Below are 16,855 nucleotides of genomic sequence, written 5' to 3'. Positions count from 1 at the left end.
CATAATGACACCAGATTGCGTGTCCAAACATCGCTCCCTGGTGGTCTAGTGGTTAGGATTCGGCGCTCTCACCGCCGCGGCCCGGGTTCGATTCCCGGTCAGGGAACAAATGTTTTTCTTTGTGAACAAAAAGAAGATTTAAGATGTTCTGAATTACTGAATAGCTACATCAAAGTGGTGTAGAACCAAATCTTTATTATTATTATTATTATTTTGATAATTATAAACACTGCCAAAAAAGGCTGTGTGTCACTGTTTAAATGAAAAAAAAAAATGCAAACAGGCCATTTTTTTATTTTACCAACTTTATTAAAACATGTAAAAAAAATCTTACAACAGGTGTTACGAAAAAAAAGGGAACATGAAACAATAAATAAATAAATAATAAAAATAAATACTGTACTATACTAATCATAGAGATACTAATATTTTTTATTTGTTTTTATTTATCTACTTCATGTTTATTTTAAATGTATAAAATGTATCATTTTATTGTGTTTTGGTCAATTTTATTAGTATGTCTAAATAGTTTAAATCAAATAATATTTTACTATTTTACTTTCTGTTTACATTTGTGACCCTGGACCACAAAAAAAAAAAAAAAAAAAAAAAAAACAGTTATAAGGGTCATTTTTTTTAATGAAGATCTATACACCAACTGATAAAAAAATAAACAGATACAAATAAAAAGACTGGTTTGTTTACTTTAAATAAACTTTTTTTTCACCGTTTAGGTTTTAGCTATAGTTAACTATGATAGCCCTGATGCAAAGCAGATCCATATTGTTTAATTTAATTTATAAAATGTTTACAGAATGGATTGGCTTTTGTCTATTTTCACATAAATGTGATACTTTACAAACAATTATATAATAGCATAAATAATAACTATTGTAATTAACACTGTCATGTCAAAAAAAATAAATAAATAAATAAAATACATAGCTAAAAAGTCTCTCCAGTCAATGTGACCCACGGTCGAATTTTACGCGCAGTACCGAAATCCAACCGATAGAGGACGAGCGTGAGTCTGTTTGCCTTCCTAGTAGCCAAACATAAACCCAAGGATGATGGTATTATTCCGGAATGGCGAACGCTCGAGCATTGGGATAACACTACCATTACAGACCTACAGATCACACATTTTTGGGAAGCGATGAGAGAATATCAACGTTAAACGTCCATACAGCGACAGACAAATGCGAAAGACGCGACCGGCCAGGATCCAAATCGTCACGGAGCCGTCTGCGGATCAAATGAATCTCGCTGGCCAGCAAACGAGCGTGTGCAAGTCGCCAAAATCCGGACAATAATTGCACCCCAAAAACGAAAGCGATCCGAGGCGGGTTTACCGCACCACGAGTGCAGAAGATCGCGTCTGGATTGCGTTGCCGCACAGCGCGTTAGCGTTCAACCGCACGCGCGTGAAGGTGAACGGCCGCGGCCGTCGGAGTCACGCTCGCGTGCGGCGCCCGTCCATACGCGGCGGCGGGGATGCGTGCCGTGCGGCCTCGGGTACACTGGAAGCAGCGGGTCTCCAGCGAATTTGGGGTTTTCGCTGAAAACACCGGGTTGTATGGCTTGGCGCGTTGCACATTATTGTAGGAGGTGTTTGGTGGAGCTGCAGATGGTGCATGTGTAAGCAGCTGTAATTATCTGACTGTCACCACTGTGAACCTTGCTGCTTATGAATTCATTTAATGCACTTTATTCGTCTCCTGTCACTGTGGGTTATGTGGCTGCACGTATTATATTCTCCAGTCTTTGGTTCCGAGAAGCTCCACTTGCACTGTGTTGAGCTCAGTAGCTCCAAAGACCAGAATAACCTTGCTAAAAACACTGAGAGCCGTAGGACCAACTGACTGTGAATCATCTCGACCCATTTATACACTGTAGTGAAGCCACAGAATTCAGCAGCAAGACTGATTCTTCTCATTTGGACCGAGTCCGCAGGCTGTTAATGTTTTTAAAGCGATCCTGAAGAGGAAAGATGATTCAGTCCTCAGGAATCTCCAACTTGAAGCGCCAGAGATAATACAGAAATGTAGCGTATTGATCCTGCGTGCACCCCCGAGAGAGTCTAGTTGTTATGACACTACCAAATACTAAGTACTAAAGGGATTTCACTGCGTTTATGTGGACATTCGGAGTTTGTTTCCTAAAAGGGACGATGCTGGTAAGGAGGACCACTGCGTTTTCCCAAAAGGAACTTTGACCCCTGAAAGGACAAAACTCACCTCAAGGAGTGGAAAGAGGAAATACAACTAACCCTACACTAATGACATGATCTCAGACTGACATAAAAATCACTACACAAATAAACGGACAAACCTCGGACCGTTTGCAGCCATGAGTGTTCGACATCCGACCTCCACGCTGGACAGGTGAGTTTGTTTTCTTAAAACGACCTTTAGACCGATACCGATTGTTTTTATCTTAACGTGCTCAGGGACGTTTTTGATCCTCGTTTCATTTCTGCTTTATGAGAAAACTCGCTTATGATTTTAATAACACAGTGCAGTATTGGTATTATTTACATAACTAGTATTAGAACGTTACTTTAAACAACTAGGTCCTCGAATCTGATTGGTCGTGCGGCGTTAAGTGTGTCAGGTCTTTAAAATTTCGAATGGACAGTAAATAACGTATCATCTGAGGAAAATATTTTGATATGTACGTGTTTATTTAGTTTAATCTCATTTTTATTTGATGTCATTCAGTATTACACATGATTCTGCATCACTGGCCGTCCTAAATGTAGTAATATTAAAAAAAAAAAAAACTCATATCGGTCATATCATTATATTCAACATCTACATTACATTCAACAGAGTTGCAATTTTAGTTTCTTTTTTAAAAGAATCAATTATTTGTGATACCTGACTGTCACAAATGCTGTTGTACGGTGCGTTCAGATTCATTATTTATGAAGCGTGGATGTAGCGTCACTTAAAAACAACGTTTTTTGTTTATCTTTTTTTTCTTTTAGGATTGTAGAAATGATACAATCACTATAAACCATGATTAATTTATTTCACAAGTGAAAGTGTTCAGTAAAAGTCGGACAGTAGCGAGTTTGACGTATTCAGCTGGTCACGTGATATCAACATGACGGCCCTCATGAGGCGACCCGCTCCATGCGAAATAAAACGGTTTTTAGGCTGCATACACTACCTGTCAAAAGACTTTGAACAGTAAGATTTGTAATGTTTTTTTTTTTAGTTTTTTATTTTTTTTAAGAATTCTTTTCTACTCACAAGGCTGCATTTATTTGATCCAAAATACAGCAAAAGCAGTAACATCGTGAAATATTTTAGTATTTAAAATAACTGCTTTCTAATTGAATATATTTTTAAAATATAATTTATACCTGTGACCAAAGCTAAATTTTCAGTATCATTACTCCAGTCTTCAGTGGCACATGATCCTTTAGAAATCATTAAAATACGCTGATTTGCTTTTCAAGAAACATTCATTTTTATTATTATCAGTATTTAAAACAGTTGAGTACATTTTTTTTTCAGGATTCTTTGATGAATAGAAAGATACAATAAAAAGCTTTTTTTTCGTTATACGCTATACCATTCAAAAGCTTGGAGTCATTATATTCAGTTATCAAAAGTGATGAAAAAGACATTTATAATGTTACATAAGATTTCTATTTTAGATAAATGCGGTTCTTCTTAACTTTCTATTCATCAAAGAAACCTGAAAAAAATCTACTTGGCTGTTTTCAACATAATAGTAATAATAAATGTTTTTTTGAGCAGCAGTTTAGAATATTAGAATGAACACAGGTGTGAAAAACACAGGAATAAATTATGTTTTTACTGTACTGTGGATCAAATAAAATGCAGGCTTGGTGAGCAGAAGAGACTTATTTAAAAAAAAACATTAAAATCTTTGACTGGAAGTGTATGACTAGAAATTTCACCACATCTATGTGTAAATAATTTTAAATACCAGTTGAATTTTTTTTTTTTTTTTTTTTTTTTTTTTGGAGAACTGAGAACATTAGTATAAGTGTGACTGGCCGTAAAAATACCACACAATATTTAAGTAGACGTGTTATTATCGCTCAACTGTAAACTGTATTTCCCAGATTTTACAGTAGATTTCACCTGGATTTAGCTGATAGAAAAAAGCGCACAGGCTTAATCATTGTTTACAGTCAAAACACTGGCTGAATCCAAGGGTTTCGTGTGCTTGCAAGGTAACATTAAGTTCAGACTGCTTCCTCAGATCAGTGTCTCTTGTCCTCTGTCTAACAATACAGGTTTTTCCATTCGTCCAGTGTGCCTTCGTTTCCTTGTTGCTATTTTTGTTCTCTCTGTGCATCGGTTTGCATTACAGCTGTGTGTTTGCATTGAACCGATGAATGATGAAGTCGCTTTGAGACGGATCATCCATCAGTAGTTTCACTTCATAAATTTGTGACCGTGACCTTGTTATCTGTGTGTATTTCTGTCTTTGTTCTGTCTCAAGATCTTTATTTCTCTTTCTCATTGACTTGTTTTTCCTGTGCATCCACTTCCTGTTTATGTCATGTGACTGCAGAGCAGCCATTAAGAAACAAACACACCTGCCCAGGTATGATAAATCAAAGTGAAACAAATGACATGACATCAATCAGTCATTAACCACAGGTTTCCGGTGCTAATTATCGTGCGGTTGAGTAATAATGTTGTCGAGACAGTGATGCCAAGAGTTGTCAGTCACACAAACCTCTTCCACTGTATGTGCTTATTTAGGAGGAGTTACACAAGTTGTAAAACTCATTTACACGTCTTTCACTTTCTCAGTCAGCTTTACAGTCCGTCTCATGTTGAGTATTTGCTCTTTCTTTACGTTTCCTGGTCTTTTTCTTCAGTCTGTCTCACTGTAATGCCTTCCTTCTCTCTTTCATGCTTCCTTTTAGTCCTTTTGCTGCTTGGTGAGTTTCTGGTTTTATTTTTGTGTTATAATTAGTGGCAGACCAGGCTGAAGTCTATAGCTAATGCATGTTTTTTTTTTTTGTTGTTGTTGTTGTTGTTGTTGTTGCTGTTGCTCTCAATTAGTAAATATTGTGTAAAATCAAAATGTCACCAGTTTTTGTAGCTGTATGTATTAAAAAGACAATATTGGTTAAATGCTGTTTTCTATTGCCAGCACTGATGTGAATCTCAGGAATACGCCTACGTCTTTAAATTCACCCACTTTCAGTTTTATTTTGCATCATGCTTCAATTATGTGGAATGCATCCTTCCTTATTTCTTACTTTCTGTTCTCTGTCCTTTTCTCCTGCTCCCTGGTGCCCTAGTTATTGGTTTCTTGTTGCATTGATTTTAATATCTCATTGTTTTTGTCTTAGGTTGAGCAGTTTGACGTTAGGAGACTCGGAGCGCAGGTCTTCTCCTGGCCAGCAGAGAGAAACGCTGTCTGATCTCTCCTCAGACAATGCAGGTAATGCAGTCAAGAGTTCTCATATGCAAATGATAATAATTGCATGACTTGATTTTATTGAAAATTCCTCTTTGTTTCATAGGGACAGGTTTAGTCCAAAGATGTGTGGTTGTGCAAAGGGACAATCTGGGGTTTGGCTTCACCGTCTGTGGTGAGAGAATCAAACTAGTGCAGAATGTTCGGCCAGGTAACAAATACACCAATATTTATTGATTTATTGAAATAGATTAATACTTTCATTCAGCAAGGATGCATTAAATTGATCAAAAGTGTCAGTGAATACATTTATAATGTTACAGTTTCTACAAAAGGCTGCTTTTTTAACTTTTCAACATTGATAATAATCAGAAATGTTTCTTGAGCAGCAAATCAGCATATTAGAATGATTTCTGAAGGATCTGACACTGAAGACTGGAGTAATGATGCTGAAAATTCAGCTTTGCATCACAGAAATAAATTATATTTTAACAGATATACACATAGAAAACCGTTATTTTAAATTATAATAATATTTTACAATTTTCACTGTACTTTTGAAGAATTAAATGCAGCCTTGCTGAGCAACAAAACAAAGCTTTTGAATGGTAATGTACCTATAAATGCTCCTGAATACACCTACTTTCTTTGTCCTCTCAGGTGGAGCGGCGGTCAAGGCTGGAGTTCAGGAAGGAGACCGAATCATTAAGGTATTCTTAATCACAACACGTTTTGTCATTTTAAAACACATATTTAATTAATAACTAACCTCATATCTCTGTTTGCCTTTCAGGTCAATGGTTCATTGGTTTCCTCCATGTCTCACCAGGAAGTTGTAAAGATGATCAAATGTGAGTTTAGTAGTTGCATGTCTAGTTTTTGTAGTTGTGAGGAGCGTCAGTGCTGATGTTGATGTGTGTCCTCTTCCTCCGACAGCCGGGACGTATGTGGCGTTGACTCTTCAGGGCCCGCCTCCTTCAGTCGCGTCTGTCCCGCTTCAGCCCCTCCCTACTGACCTCTTGCCCAATCACAGGACTGCGCCGGGCGGCGAAGCTCCGCCACCTCCACCAACGCCACCCACAGGAAGCAGCACCCCGACTCAGAGAATCACAGGACCCAAACCATTACAGGTAAGACTTTTGATGGCTTGAATACACGGATTTTCCACAAAGCAGAAAATGCAGAATAGAGTCATAAAATTTGTGTATAACACAGAATGCCATGAAATTTGGCACATTTTGGATGAATAATTCAAAAGTAGGGCTGTGGACTTAATCAAAATGTGACGTGGACTAGTATCTATGGATGTTAGAACACAAATAGATCTGAAGTTTGGTTTAACTTGAAGAAATTATGACAGAAGTTATATAGTAGAATGTATTTCTAAAAGTGAATGTTAAAAATTAACAATTATTTTTAAAGAGAATCGCACAGTTTTTTGTTTTGTAGCTCTTGGTTTGCCAAAGAATGAAAGGATTTTTCAAATTTTCTTAATTGTTAAAGTCTTTTTATGCATACATTTAATTATCACCCTTTTAGGTAATACATTTGTGTTAAATCACAAAACACAGACAATTAAAACAGACAAAACAGTTTCTGAAGAGCAAAACATTTCAGTATTTACACCTCATTCCACTATTGTTGTTAATTTTAGTATAGTTATATATTTTTTAAAAGTTTTATCAATTAAGTTGAGACATGTAAAACAAGGATGAGGATAATATAAGGATGATAAGTCTTTCTTTTTGATGATTAAATTTGAATTTAATTACACTGTTAATATAGAATTTAAAAAACTGAAGTTGAAAAACATTTTTTTTATGGGAAAACAAACAAAGATAAACAAATTAATTAATTCTATAGGGTAATATAAGGTTTTTGATTATTAAAAAGTGAATTCAACAATTAAAATAATAGCCATAAAATTAAGAGTTTTTGAAAAAGCATTTCATATGGTACTACTATTGTTAACATTTTAATAAATGTTATATTGTTAAAGTTTCATAAATTCATTTGATTGTTAAAATTGAATTCATGTAAAATGTTGAATTTAGGAGAACACTACCATGTAGAGTTTAAAGCTGAAGTTATAAAACTATTTTTGATCAAATGAGAATGCTGCTTTTGTTCAGTATTGTTTATTATTATTATTATTATTATTATTATTATTATTTTACTATAATGTTAACAGTTGCTTCTGTTATTTGAAATAAAAAGTAAATATTAGATGAAAAACTTGAATTTAAAAAAAAAAGAAGAAAAATTAGAAATGTTGCTTTGGGTGCTCACTGAAATTCAATAAGTTTTTTTTTTTTTTTTTTAATTGCTAAATTAATAAAATTGCTAAAATTAAAACTGAAATAAAGAATATGATTACAAATTATTATTAGTTATAAAATAGAAATATGAAAAAATTGGTTTTAATCGATTTAATCGAACATTCTTTTTTTGATTATTAAAAAGTTAATTAAACAATTAAAATGAAATGGCACTACTATTGTTAAAATTTTAATAAATGGTTATATTGTTAAAGTTTTATGAATTCAGTTGATTATTAAATTTTAAATAAACAAGAACATCCAAAAATATTCATGTAAACCGTTGAATTTATGAAAAGATGCTCTCATTAGTAAACTCCTTTATCATTTTAATGTGGTTCTTCATCATTCGCAGGACCCTGAGGTGCAGAAACACGCCACAGAAATCCTCCGAAAGATGCTGGAGCAGGAGGAGGCAGAGCTACAGGTATCAAATCGGTGCTAATCCAACATATGCATTAAATCATGTTCGGTTTAAACCCATCGTGAATGACGTCTGCTGCCCTCACTGCGCAGAACCTTCTGGAGGAACAGTCTCGAAATCCCTCACCTTCATTAGAGGAGCGAATAGAAAGTGCCAAACGAAGAGCCAATCAAGTACGAGTGAAGATCCAGCGGGATGTGGTACGAGTATATTCTTTGCTGAAAACGATCACATCAACTGCTCACCAATAGATCCTCTGCAGTGAATGGGTGCCGTCAGAATGAGAGTCCAAACAGCTGATTAAAAACAAAACAATAATCCACAAGTAATTCACATCACTCCAGTCACCAATTAACATCTTGAGAAGCCAAAAGAAACAAAACCATTGCTTCAAACCCTCACTTTTGGCAATACAAATCCATAGTCCATAATAATGCTTATTCCAGTGATATTAAAGGTACAAATAGTTGCATTTGGTTCCTTTCTGCAGCACTTTTTGAGCATTTTGATGTAAATGTTCAGTGTGAGACACATTAGGGTTTATGTGAACCTCAAACCAGCCGAATCAGGGCTACTTATTTATTTGCACACATGGTCGTCTCTGTTTCAGGATGGCACTCGATCAGAAGCTGTCGCTAACTATCTCATAGCCGGAGAAGGTTGGTATACGTCAATAAAACTATAGTTTGAAGTCCCAGATGATATGAATGATCAGCATTAATGCTGTTATGTCGGTGTGTTTTTCCTCTTTGAGCAGGTCGGTTATCGATGGACTCCAGTGAAGGAGACTTCGAGGTGAGTCACATTCGCTTTTACAGCTTTTAGAAACAAGTTCCATCGAAATCATAGTGTGTGAATGGAAGTGAACAGTGAGACGTCCCCATCCATCTGTCCAACGCTTTCCCGCCCTCCGTGTTCCTCTTTAGGTGTGTGAGAGTCCCTTCTCCTCCCCGTCCTCCTTCCTCAGGAACCCTCAGCTCTGCCGGCAGGGATCCGACACGCACACCTCGGACTCGGTGAGACACACACTGGATTCCTGTAGGACGTGTGCGTGTTTTCTCTTGAGCTTTGAGTCTGATTGTCTTGTGTCTCATCAGGGAGGAAAGATGCAGATCATTGGCCCGGAGGAAGAAGATGAGGATGATGGGTATTCGATTAATGAGGTGAGAACGTTTTCTTTAAACGCCTTACTTACAGCATATCTCACAGTATATAGCAGGATCTCGCAAAATTGGGTTTGTGAGTTGATGAAAAGCCAGTGATTACATAAATGTAAAATTAAAATAAATACATGATTTAAAAAAAAATCTAATCAAATAAAACACTTATTTAAAAAGTTTACCTGCATGTCATATGACCACTATCCAATATAAAAAAAAATCATGATCATACAAATGTATTATTAAAATATTTAAATAATATATTAATTTAATTGTATGTGTATATACACAATCATATATGTGTATGTGTGTGTATATATATATATATATATATATGTATATGTATATGTATATGTATGTATGTATGTATATGTATATATATATGTATATATATATATATATATATATATATATATATATATATTCTAATAGCTGAATAGTTTGATAGTTGTTTTCTCTGAAATAAATATTTAACATTTTTATTTAGCATTTTTATTTCATTTTTTGAGTAAAAAATAAATAAATAAATATCATGACGAGTGCCATTTCATCGTGTTGATTGTCCGTGTTGATATTTTCCTGTTGAGATTGTCTCTTTATAACCAAAACCCTTTAGTTTACTTGCTATTACTAGTTGGGAACTGGTGGTTTATTTGAAATAAAATATAAATATTAAATGAAAAGCTTGAACTTGAATATTTAAAAAAAAAAAAAAAAAACTAGAAAAATTAGAAATGTTAGAAATAAAAAAATAAGAAATTGAAAAATGTATTAATAAATTGACTAAAATAAAACATTAAATAGCTTATTACTAGTTATTAAATAGAAATATACAAATAAATAAAGTAGAATAAAAAATAAATTAAAAATGTCAAAATTGCTAAATTAATAAAATTACTAAAATTAAACATTAAAGTAACATATTACTAATTATTATTAGTTATTGAATAGAAATTAAAAAAAGAAATGAAGTAGAAATAAAAAAGAAATAAAGAATCAAAAGATGAAAAATTGCTAAATTAATAAAAATACTCAAATTAAAAATAACATAATACAAATTATTAGTAGTCATTAAATAGAAATATAAAAAGAAATAAAGTACAAATAAAAAATAACAAGTAAAAATAAAAAAGAAATAATTCAAAATTTAAAAATTGCTAAATTAATAAAATGACAAATCAACAATTGAATATTACAAATTATTATTAGTTACTACATATAAATATAAAAAAAGAAAGTAGAAATAAAAATAACAAGTAGAAATAAAAGAAATACAAAAAAATCAAAAATGGCTAAATTAATAAAATAACTAAAAATAAACATTAAATAACTTATTACTAGTTATTAAATAGAAATGTAAAAAAGAAATAAAAAATCTAAAGTGGAAATAAAAAAGTAATAAAAAAAATCAAAAGTTGAAGAATTGTTAATTAGTAAAAGTGATTAAAATCAAAACTGAAACAAAAATAAATTGTTACAAATTATTATTAGTTATTAAATAAAATATAAAAAATAACAAAAATAAAAATAGCACTGCTTTTGTTACAGTGGACTGTAAATGTCACATGACACGTCCTGTTTGTTAGTATATTATTCCACATGCAGCCAGTGACTTGAATGTGAAGTGGAATAGATGACGTCTTTACATCGTGAACTCTTTATGTCTGTTCATCATAGATGGACGGGCCATTTCAGGACATCGAGCTGCTGAAGAGTCGTCCTGCTCACATGACGGTGTTCATGAGATACGTATTCAGTCAACTACTGGATCCAAACCCGCTGGTCAGTGCCTGCTTTTTCATATGAAACATGCAATGTGCTTGTTCTTGATGTGAATGCAAATGACATTCTGCTGTGTTTTTGCTGTTGCTGCAGTTGTTTTATCTGTCTGTGGAGGCGTATCTGGGCTCCAGCACCAAAGACGCCCGTTCACTCGCCCCTCAGATCTGCTCACACTTCCTGGACCATGATGCCGTGAGTATCTGATTTAAACCCACAAACCACCGGTGCTGATTTTGCTGCATTTCTGAATGAACTTGTTTCTGATTCTGTTCAGCCTCTGAAGATTAAAGTGCGAGAGGAGTTTCTGACAGATATCGGTGAGATTTGGTGCCGTTTTTTGAAATCTCTTGAACAAAAGCCTCAACTAGAGCGAATGCAGACTGATGGCAATGTGATGGAGTTTAGTTAAACAGGTTTTTGTGTTTGTTTTCATGTAGAGAATCGTCTGCACGCACAGGAGGACATTCGAGGGCCGCTGTCTGAGCTCCAGCAGCAGGTGCTTCCAGACATTCAAGACCAGCTTCAAGACTACAGGTGTGTCTTCTGCTAATTCATTTTTAATGTCAGTTTGTTTTAAACTTGCTGAGACCTTTTTTTGTAGTCGTTCCTGCTTGGTTAAAGGTTGTAGCACAGCTGAATGGGATGTGTAATATAATGTTTTTTCTGTAATATATGGCAGGAATAAGCAGATGATGGGTCTGGGCTCTCTGTTTGGAGAGAGCGACCTGCAGCAGTTAGACGGAGACCCTGCGAAAGAGAGACAGGTGGTGGACAAACAGGTGGTGGCGCTGTGGGAGATCCTGTGAGTGACTTTATTAAACATAAAATTAAACTTGGAAATGAGTTTAATGACAACATGAGCTCAACACTAATGCGGTTTATTGTTTGCTAATACATGATTCATCCGTGCATGTTGTTTTCAAGACAAAAATTGTTGTCTTCATGATATTTCATGAAAAATCTGATAAATTGATCTGCTTCCGATGCTTCTTTTTGAGTGAAGACAGTCATCAATAGCGTTGTAATATGTGACCCTGGACCACAAAACCAGTCTTAAGTAGCACGGGTGTATTTGTAACAGTAGCCAAAAATACATTGTATGGGTCAAGATTTTTCTTTTATGCCCAGAATCATTAGGATATTAAGTAAAGATCATGTTCCATGAAGATATTTTGTAAATTTCTTACTGTAAATATATCAAAACTTAATTTTTGATTAGTAATATGCATTGCTAAGAACTTCATTTGCGTAATGAGTGTTTTATTATTATTATTATTATTATTTTGTATTTTTTTACTTGATAATAATTACATCATTACTTATTTATTGTATAATAATTCTAATAATTATTGGTAATATTGTTTTTGGAATTATTTTTGTTATTATAATTTAATGATAACAAGAATAATAAGAACGTATTATTATTATTATTATTATTATTATAGAAATAGTATTTTTATTGGGAAACATTATATCATTTATTAAAAAAGAAATGTATTACTATTGTAATGATACTGTTGTGTTATAAAATTAGTATTTATTATTATTATTATTATTATTATTATTAATTATGCACAATAAAATATTACAGTATAATAGTATTATTAAAATAGTAGTACATTTGGTTATTGGTTTATTTTTATAACTTAATGATAAAAATATTATTATTAATTATATTGTTACCTATTTATTATATAATACTTATTTGTATTATTGTTTTTGGAATTATTTATTATGTAATAATAACAAGTATTTTATGATTATTATTATTATTAGCACTATAAAATGTGAGTATTTAATAGTAAAATAATAATAATAAAATAGTTGTTATAAATATATATATAATAAAAGTTATTATTACTATAATAGTAATGCATTTTTGGGTTACGTTATATTGTTTAATAAAATGTTATTATTGCAATGATACTGTTGCTTTATAAAATGAATATTTATTATTTATAATAGTAATAATTTTGTACAATAAAATATTACAGAGAAATTGTATTATTACAATAGTAGTACATTACTATTAAATTTACATTTTATAGTGCAACTTAATAATAATAATAATAATAATAATAATAAAGTAGTTGTTATTACTATAATAGTAATGCATTTTTTGGGTTACATTATATTACTTAATATGTTATTATTGTAATGATAATGTTGCATTATAAAATAAATATTTATTATTTATGATAATAATAATAATAATAATAATAATAATAATAATAAAGTTATTACTATTATAATAATGCATTTTTATTGGGTTACATTATGTAACTTAAAGAAATGTATTACTATTGAAATGATACTATCGCATTATAAAATGAGTGTTATCTATAATAAAAATATTGTACAATAAAATATTACAGTATAATAGTATTATTATAATAGTAGTACATTTGTTTATTGGTTTATTTTATAGCTTTATGATAATAATTATAGTTTTGATTATTTCTTACAAAAGTACTACAAAAGTAATACGTTTGATTACTGGTTTAATTTGTATAATTTAATACTGCTACTACTATTACTTTTATATATTAATGATATTATTATTGAATACAACAAAGTGAATGTGGCCTGAGGTAACTGAATTAGAAATATCACCTATATATATATATATATATATATCTTTTCCCTTGTATCCACATGCTAAAATTGACTTTAAACTCATATTTTAAATATTTAAGATTATACTTTAAAACATTTCTTGCCAGGGAGGGCAAGAAAAGGGACACAATTTATGTCCCCTTTTACCCCTGATGAGTTTGCATGGTCGAAGTATACTCTGTAAACAGCAGCACATCATATAGCGCCACACACACCAGCTTCATGTACAGCAGTTCATTTCCACAACGACCGGTCAGATGACTCGGAAATAAAATGATAACGAGCTCGCATGAGTTACAAAGGTCCCACGTACGTGACACACCTCGACGCAGAGCTGCTCACATGACCCACAGACGTAGAGAACGAGGCCACATGACAGCTGTACACACAGCATGAGGCGTCCGTCACGGGACCCTCGCAAATCACACCAAACCACTGAGATTTTACAAATAGATGATTTTACACTTCAGGTGCGTGCTTTTTTAAATACAGTCATGCTAACCTGAGTTTTGTTTCTTTACAGGTCAAAACATGAGGAGGATAGAAGGTACGCACCTTTATTATATTGCTATCAGTGATTTATGTGCTAAAATGTGTTAATTGTACGTAATAGTTATGGATATTCTCCTGTCAGTTCTCCACTAGCATCTGCGGTTCATCTGTATCTCAGACACTCGGGCATTAAGCTCAGAGACTCCAAAGTGTTTCCTGGTTTGATCTCAGAGAAGGAAAAGTGGCTTCCATTCTTTCCTAAATCTAAAAAGGTAAATGTATGATGTGTTCTGTAATATATCGAATGACATTTATAGGTCTTACCGTGTCCTCATAATGTGCTTCATATGTTCATGAGCAGCTGAGCAGCACGAAACGAGAGAAGGATGGAGATGACAAGAAACGAAATCCCATCCTGAAGTACATCGGCAAACCCAGAAGCACGTCTCAGTCCAGTAAACACGCTCTCTCTCTCTCACACACACACACACACACACTGCGGTTTTAGTTGTTTAAGCTCATGTTTGAACCTGTCAGTCATTCAGTATTTATTTCAAACTTTTCTTTAAAGCTTTAGTTTGAAATGCTGTAGTTTGTATCATTTTCTGTTCATTTTTCTCATTGTTTGTTTGTTCATGTTTATTTATTTCTCCAGCGTTCCATGTTCCTTTGTCCCCCACTGAAGGTACACGTCCTTCTCTTTGCCATTTTCATTTAATTGTTTTAGTTACTTTTACAGACCTGGTGAAATCACTTCTGTCTTTTAATATAATAATAATAATAGTTATTATTATTATTATTATTATTATTATTATTATTATTATTATTATTATTATTATTATTATTGTTGTTGTTGTTATTCATATTATTATTATTATTTAGTTTAGTATTTACATATTATATAATTTTTATTTATATATTTTAAATGTACTTATTTAGCTTCTTATTTAACTCTTGCAGGTATACAAGGTTTTTGCAGGCCTTAGCAAAGTCTTTAAAAGGTCTTAATTTGTCCTTCCACAAATTAATTGCTTAAAAGGTCTTAAATTGGAGCAGAAAGTGTTAAATTCAGAAAAAAATTGTTTATATATTAAAAATGTGTATATAATATTTTTATTTACATTTTTTATATATATATATATATATATATATATATATATATAAATACACTTTTATTTTGGATGTGATTTAATCGTGATCATTCGTTTGACAGCATTAATGTCAATAAAACCTTTCCCTTTAAATGTATTTAATTATTTATTTATTTTTATTATTTTTTCTCAGCGCATTGGCAGATATTTGTTTTTTTTTAAACCTAAACGCGTTTAATTTTGGACATTTTATCAGATTTTTTTTCCGTTATGTATTTTTACTAAATAAGTTATTGTATCTAGATTTTATTTATTTATTTATTTATTTATTTTTTGGTAAAATTAATTTTAAAACTAATGTAGATCTTTACATTTACATTTACATTTACATTTGGAGACCATATTGACACTGTCATTGTGTCCCATTCAGTTTATTCCTTAAAATGTATTTACTTGATCTTTAAAAGTTGTACATTTCCCTTTAGAAAACCTGCAGAAACCGTGAATATATTTTAATGTATTGTTTTATTTATATAATGCTTTTCCAGAGCTCAAGGACACAATAGTAGTTATTTTTGTAATCTAAATATTGACAAGTTTAGTGCACCTGTTATTTAAAGATGGAGCAGGAATATTTACGTCTCATCTTGGTCTTCATGCGTAGTTCGACCCGGCAGCGTGAGAAACATCATTCAGCAGTTTGAGAATAATTCGGACTCTATTGAAGACGGTGATATTGAGGGACAGAGATTGTCTTCCAGCAGCTTCGGAGAGGACAGCATGGACAGGTTTGTGCATTTTCCAAACTAACAATCATAATATTGTTCATTATGTTCATAAGAAAAATCTTATATGTGACCCTGGACCACAAAACCTTAAGCAGCACGGGTATATTTGTTGCAATAGCCGAAAATGCATTGTATGGGTCAAAATTATCGATTTTTCTTTTACACAAAATCATATTAAGTAAAGATCATGCTCCATGAAGATATTTTGTAAATTTTCTACCATAAATATATCAAAACTTAATTTTTGATTAGTAATGTGCATTGCTAATAACTTCATTTGGACAACTTTAAAAGCCATTTTCTCAATATTTCTATTTATTTTGCACCCTCAGATTCCAGATTTTCAAATAGTTGTGTCTCGGCCAAATATTGTCCTATCCTAATAAAACCATACATCAATGGTCCAGGGTCACATATATGCAGTTACATGTCAATAATAACTACAGACTAATTATTAGGATGTTTTAAATGGTTCTCACAATACATTTCAAATGTAATTATTTGAGGCTAATTGCATTTCTTTTATTCTCTCTTCCTCAGTCCGACCATATCGGTGCGTTTGGCTCGCAGCGAGTCTTTAAAAGCTCAGGGGGAGGGGCGTCGACGAGGAGGCGGGGCCGGGGCGGAGTCTGTCCCTCGTTCCCGTAGCGATGTTGACATGGAGGACTGTGATGAGAGGGATGGTCCGGGACTGAGATCGTTACATCACAGCGCCTCGTCTTCAGCATCCAGCAGTTCGGCACGGTACAAACACATAAACACATCA

General features: G+C 32.7%; 1 protein-coding gene and 1 non-coding gene across 3 annotated transcripts in view; both read left to right on the top strand.

The window, feature by feature from the left end:
• Positions 1-34: 34 nt before the first annotated feature.
• trnae-cuc (transfer RNA glutamic acid (anticodon CUC)) lies at positions 35-106 on the top strand. The gene has a single exon. It is a non-coding gene; the product is annotated as a tRNA-Glu (tRNA).
• A 920-nt stretch (positions 107-1,026) lies between these two features.
• The window catches only part of arhgef11 (Rho guanine nucleotide exchange factor (GEF) 11), a 34,702-nt gene continuing 18,873 nt past the window's right edge, over positions 1,027-16,855 (top strand). Inside the window, exons 1-24 of one of the 2 annotated variants that reach the window (XM_051114750.1) lie at positions 1,027-2,384; positions 4,919-4,933; positions 5,351-5,442; positions 5,525-5,629; positions 6,079-6,128; positions 6,212-6,269; positions 6,355-6,548; positions 8,092-8,163; positions 8,253-8,360; positions 8,771-8,819; positions 8,918-8,955; positions 9,087-9,176; positions 9,258-9,323; positions 10,998-11,102; positions 11,196-11,294; positions 11,377-11,419; positions 11,540-11,636; positions 11,782-11,904; positions 14,242-14,265; positions 14,353-14,482; positions 14,572-14,665; positions 14,866-14,895; positions 15,966-16,089; positions 16,630-16,833. In XM_051114750.1, the coding sequence (XP_050970707.1) occupies positions 2,350-2,384; positions 4,919-4,933; positions 5,351-5,442; positions 5,525-5,629; positions 6,079-6,128; positions 6,212-6,269; positions 6,355-6,548; positions 8,092-8,163; positions 8,253-8,360; positions 8,771-8,819; positions 8,918-8,955; positions 9,087-9,176; positions 9,258-9,323; positions 10,998-11,102; positions 11,196-11,294; positions 11,377-11,419; positions 11,540-11,636; positions 11,782-11,904; positions 14,242-14,265; positions 14,353-14,482; positions 14,572-14,665; positions 14,866-14,895; positions 15,966-16,089; positions 16,630-16,833 (2,045 nt within the window). In that variant the 5' untranslated portion in view covers positions 1,027-2,349. The remainder of the gene's footprint in view (positions 2,385-4,918; positions 4,934-5,350; positions 5,443-5,524; positions 5,630-6,078; positions 6,129-6,211; positions 6,270-6,354; positions 6,549-8,091; positions 8,164-8,252; positions 8,361-8,770; positions 8,820-8,917; positions 8,956-9,086; positions 9,177-9,257; positions 9,324-10,997; positions 11,103-11,195; positions 11,295-11,376; positions 11,420-11,539; positions 11,637-11,781; positions 11,905-14,241; positions 14,266-14,352; positions 14,483-14,571; positions 14,666-14,865; positions 14,896-15,965; positions 16,090-16,629; positions 16,834-16,855) is intronic. The other variant, XM_051114752.1, reaches the window with a different exon arrangement.

The sequence above is a fragment of the Labeo rohita genome, chromosome 7 (assembly GCF_022985175.1).
Source record: "Labeo rohita strain BAU-BD-2019 chromosome 7, IGBB_LRoh.1.0, whole genome shotgun sequence".
Classification (NCBI taxonomy): domain Eukaryota; kingdom Metazoa; phylum Chordata; class Actinopteri; order Cypriniformes; family Cyprinidae; genus Labeo; species Labeo rohita.
This window is presented reverse-complemented; position numbering and strand designations above follow the sequence as displayed.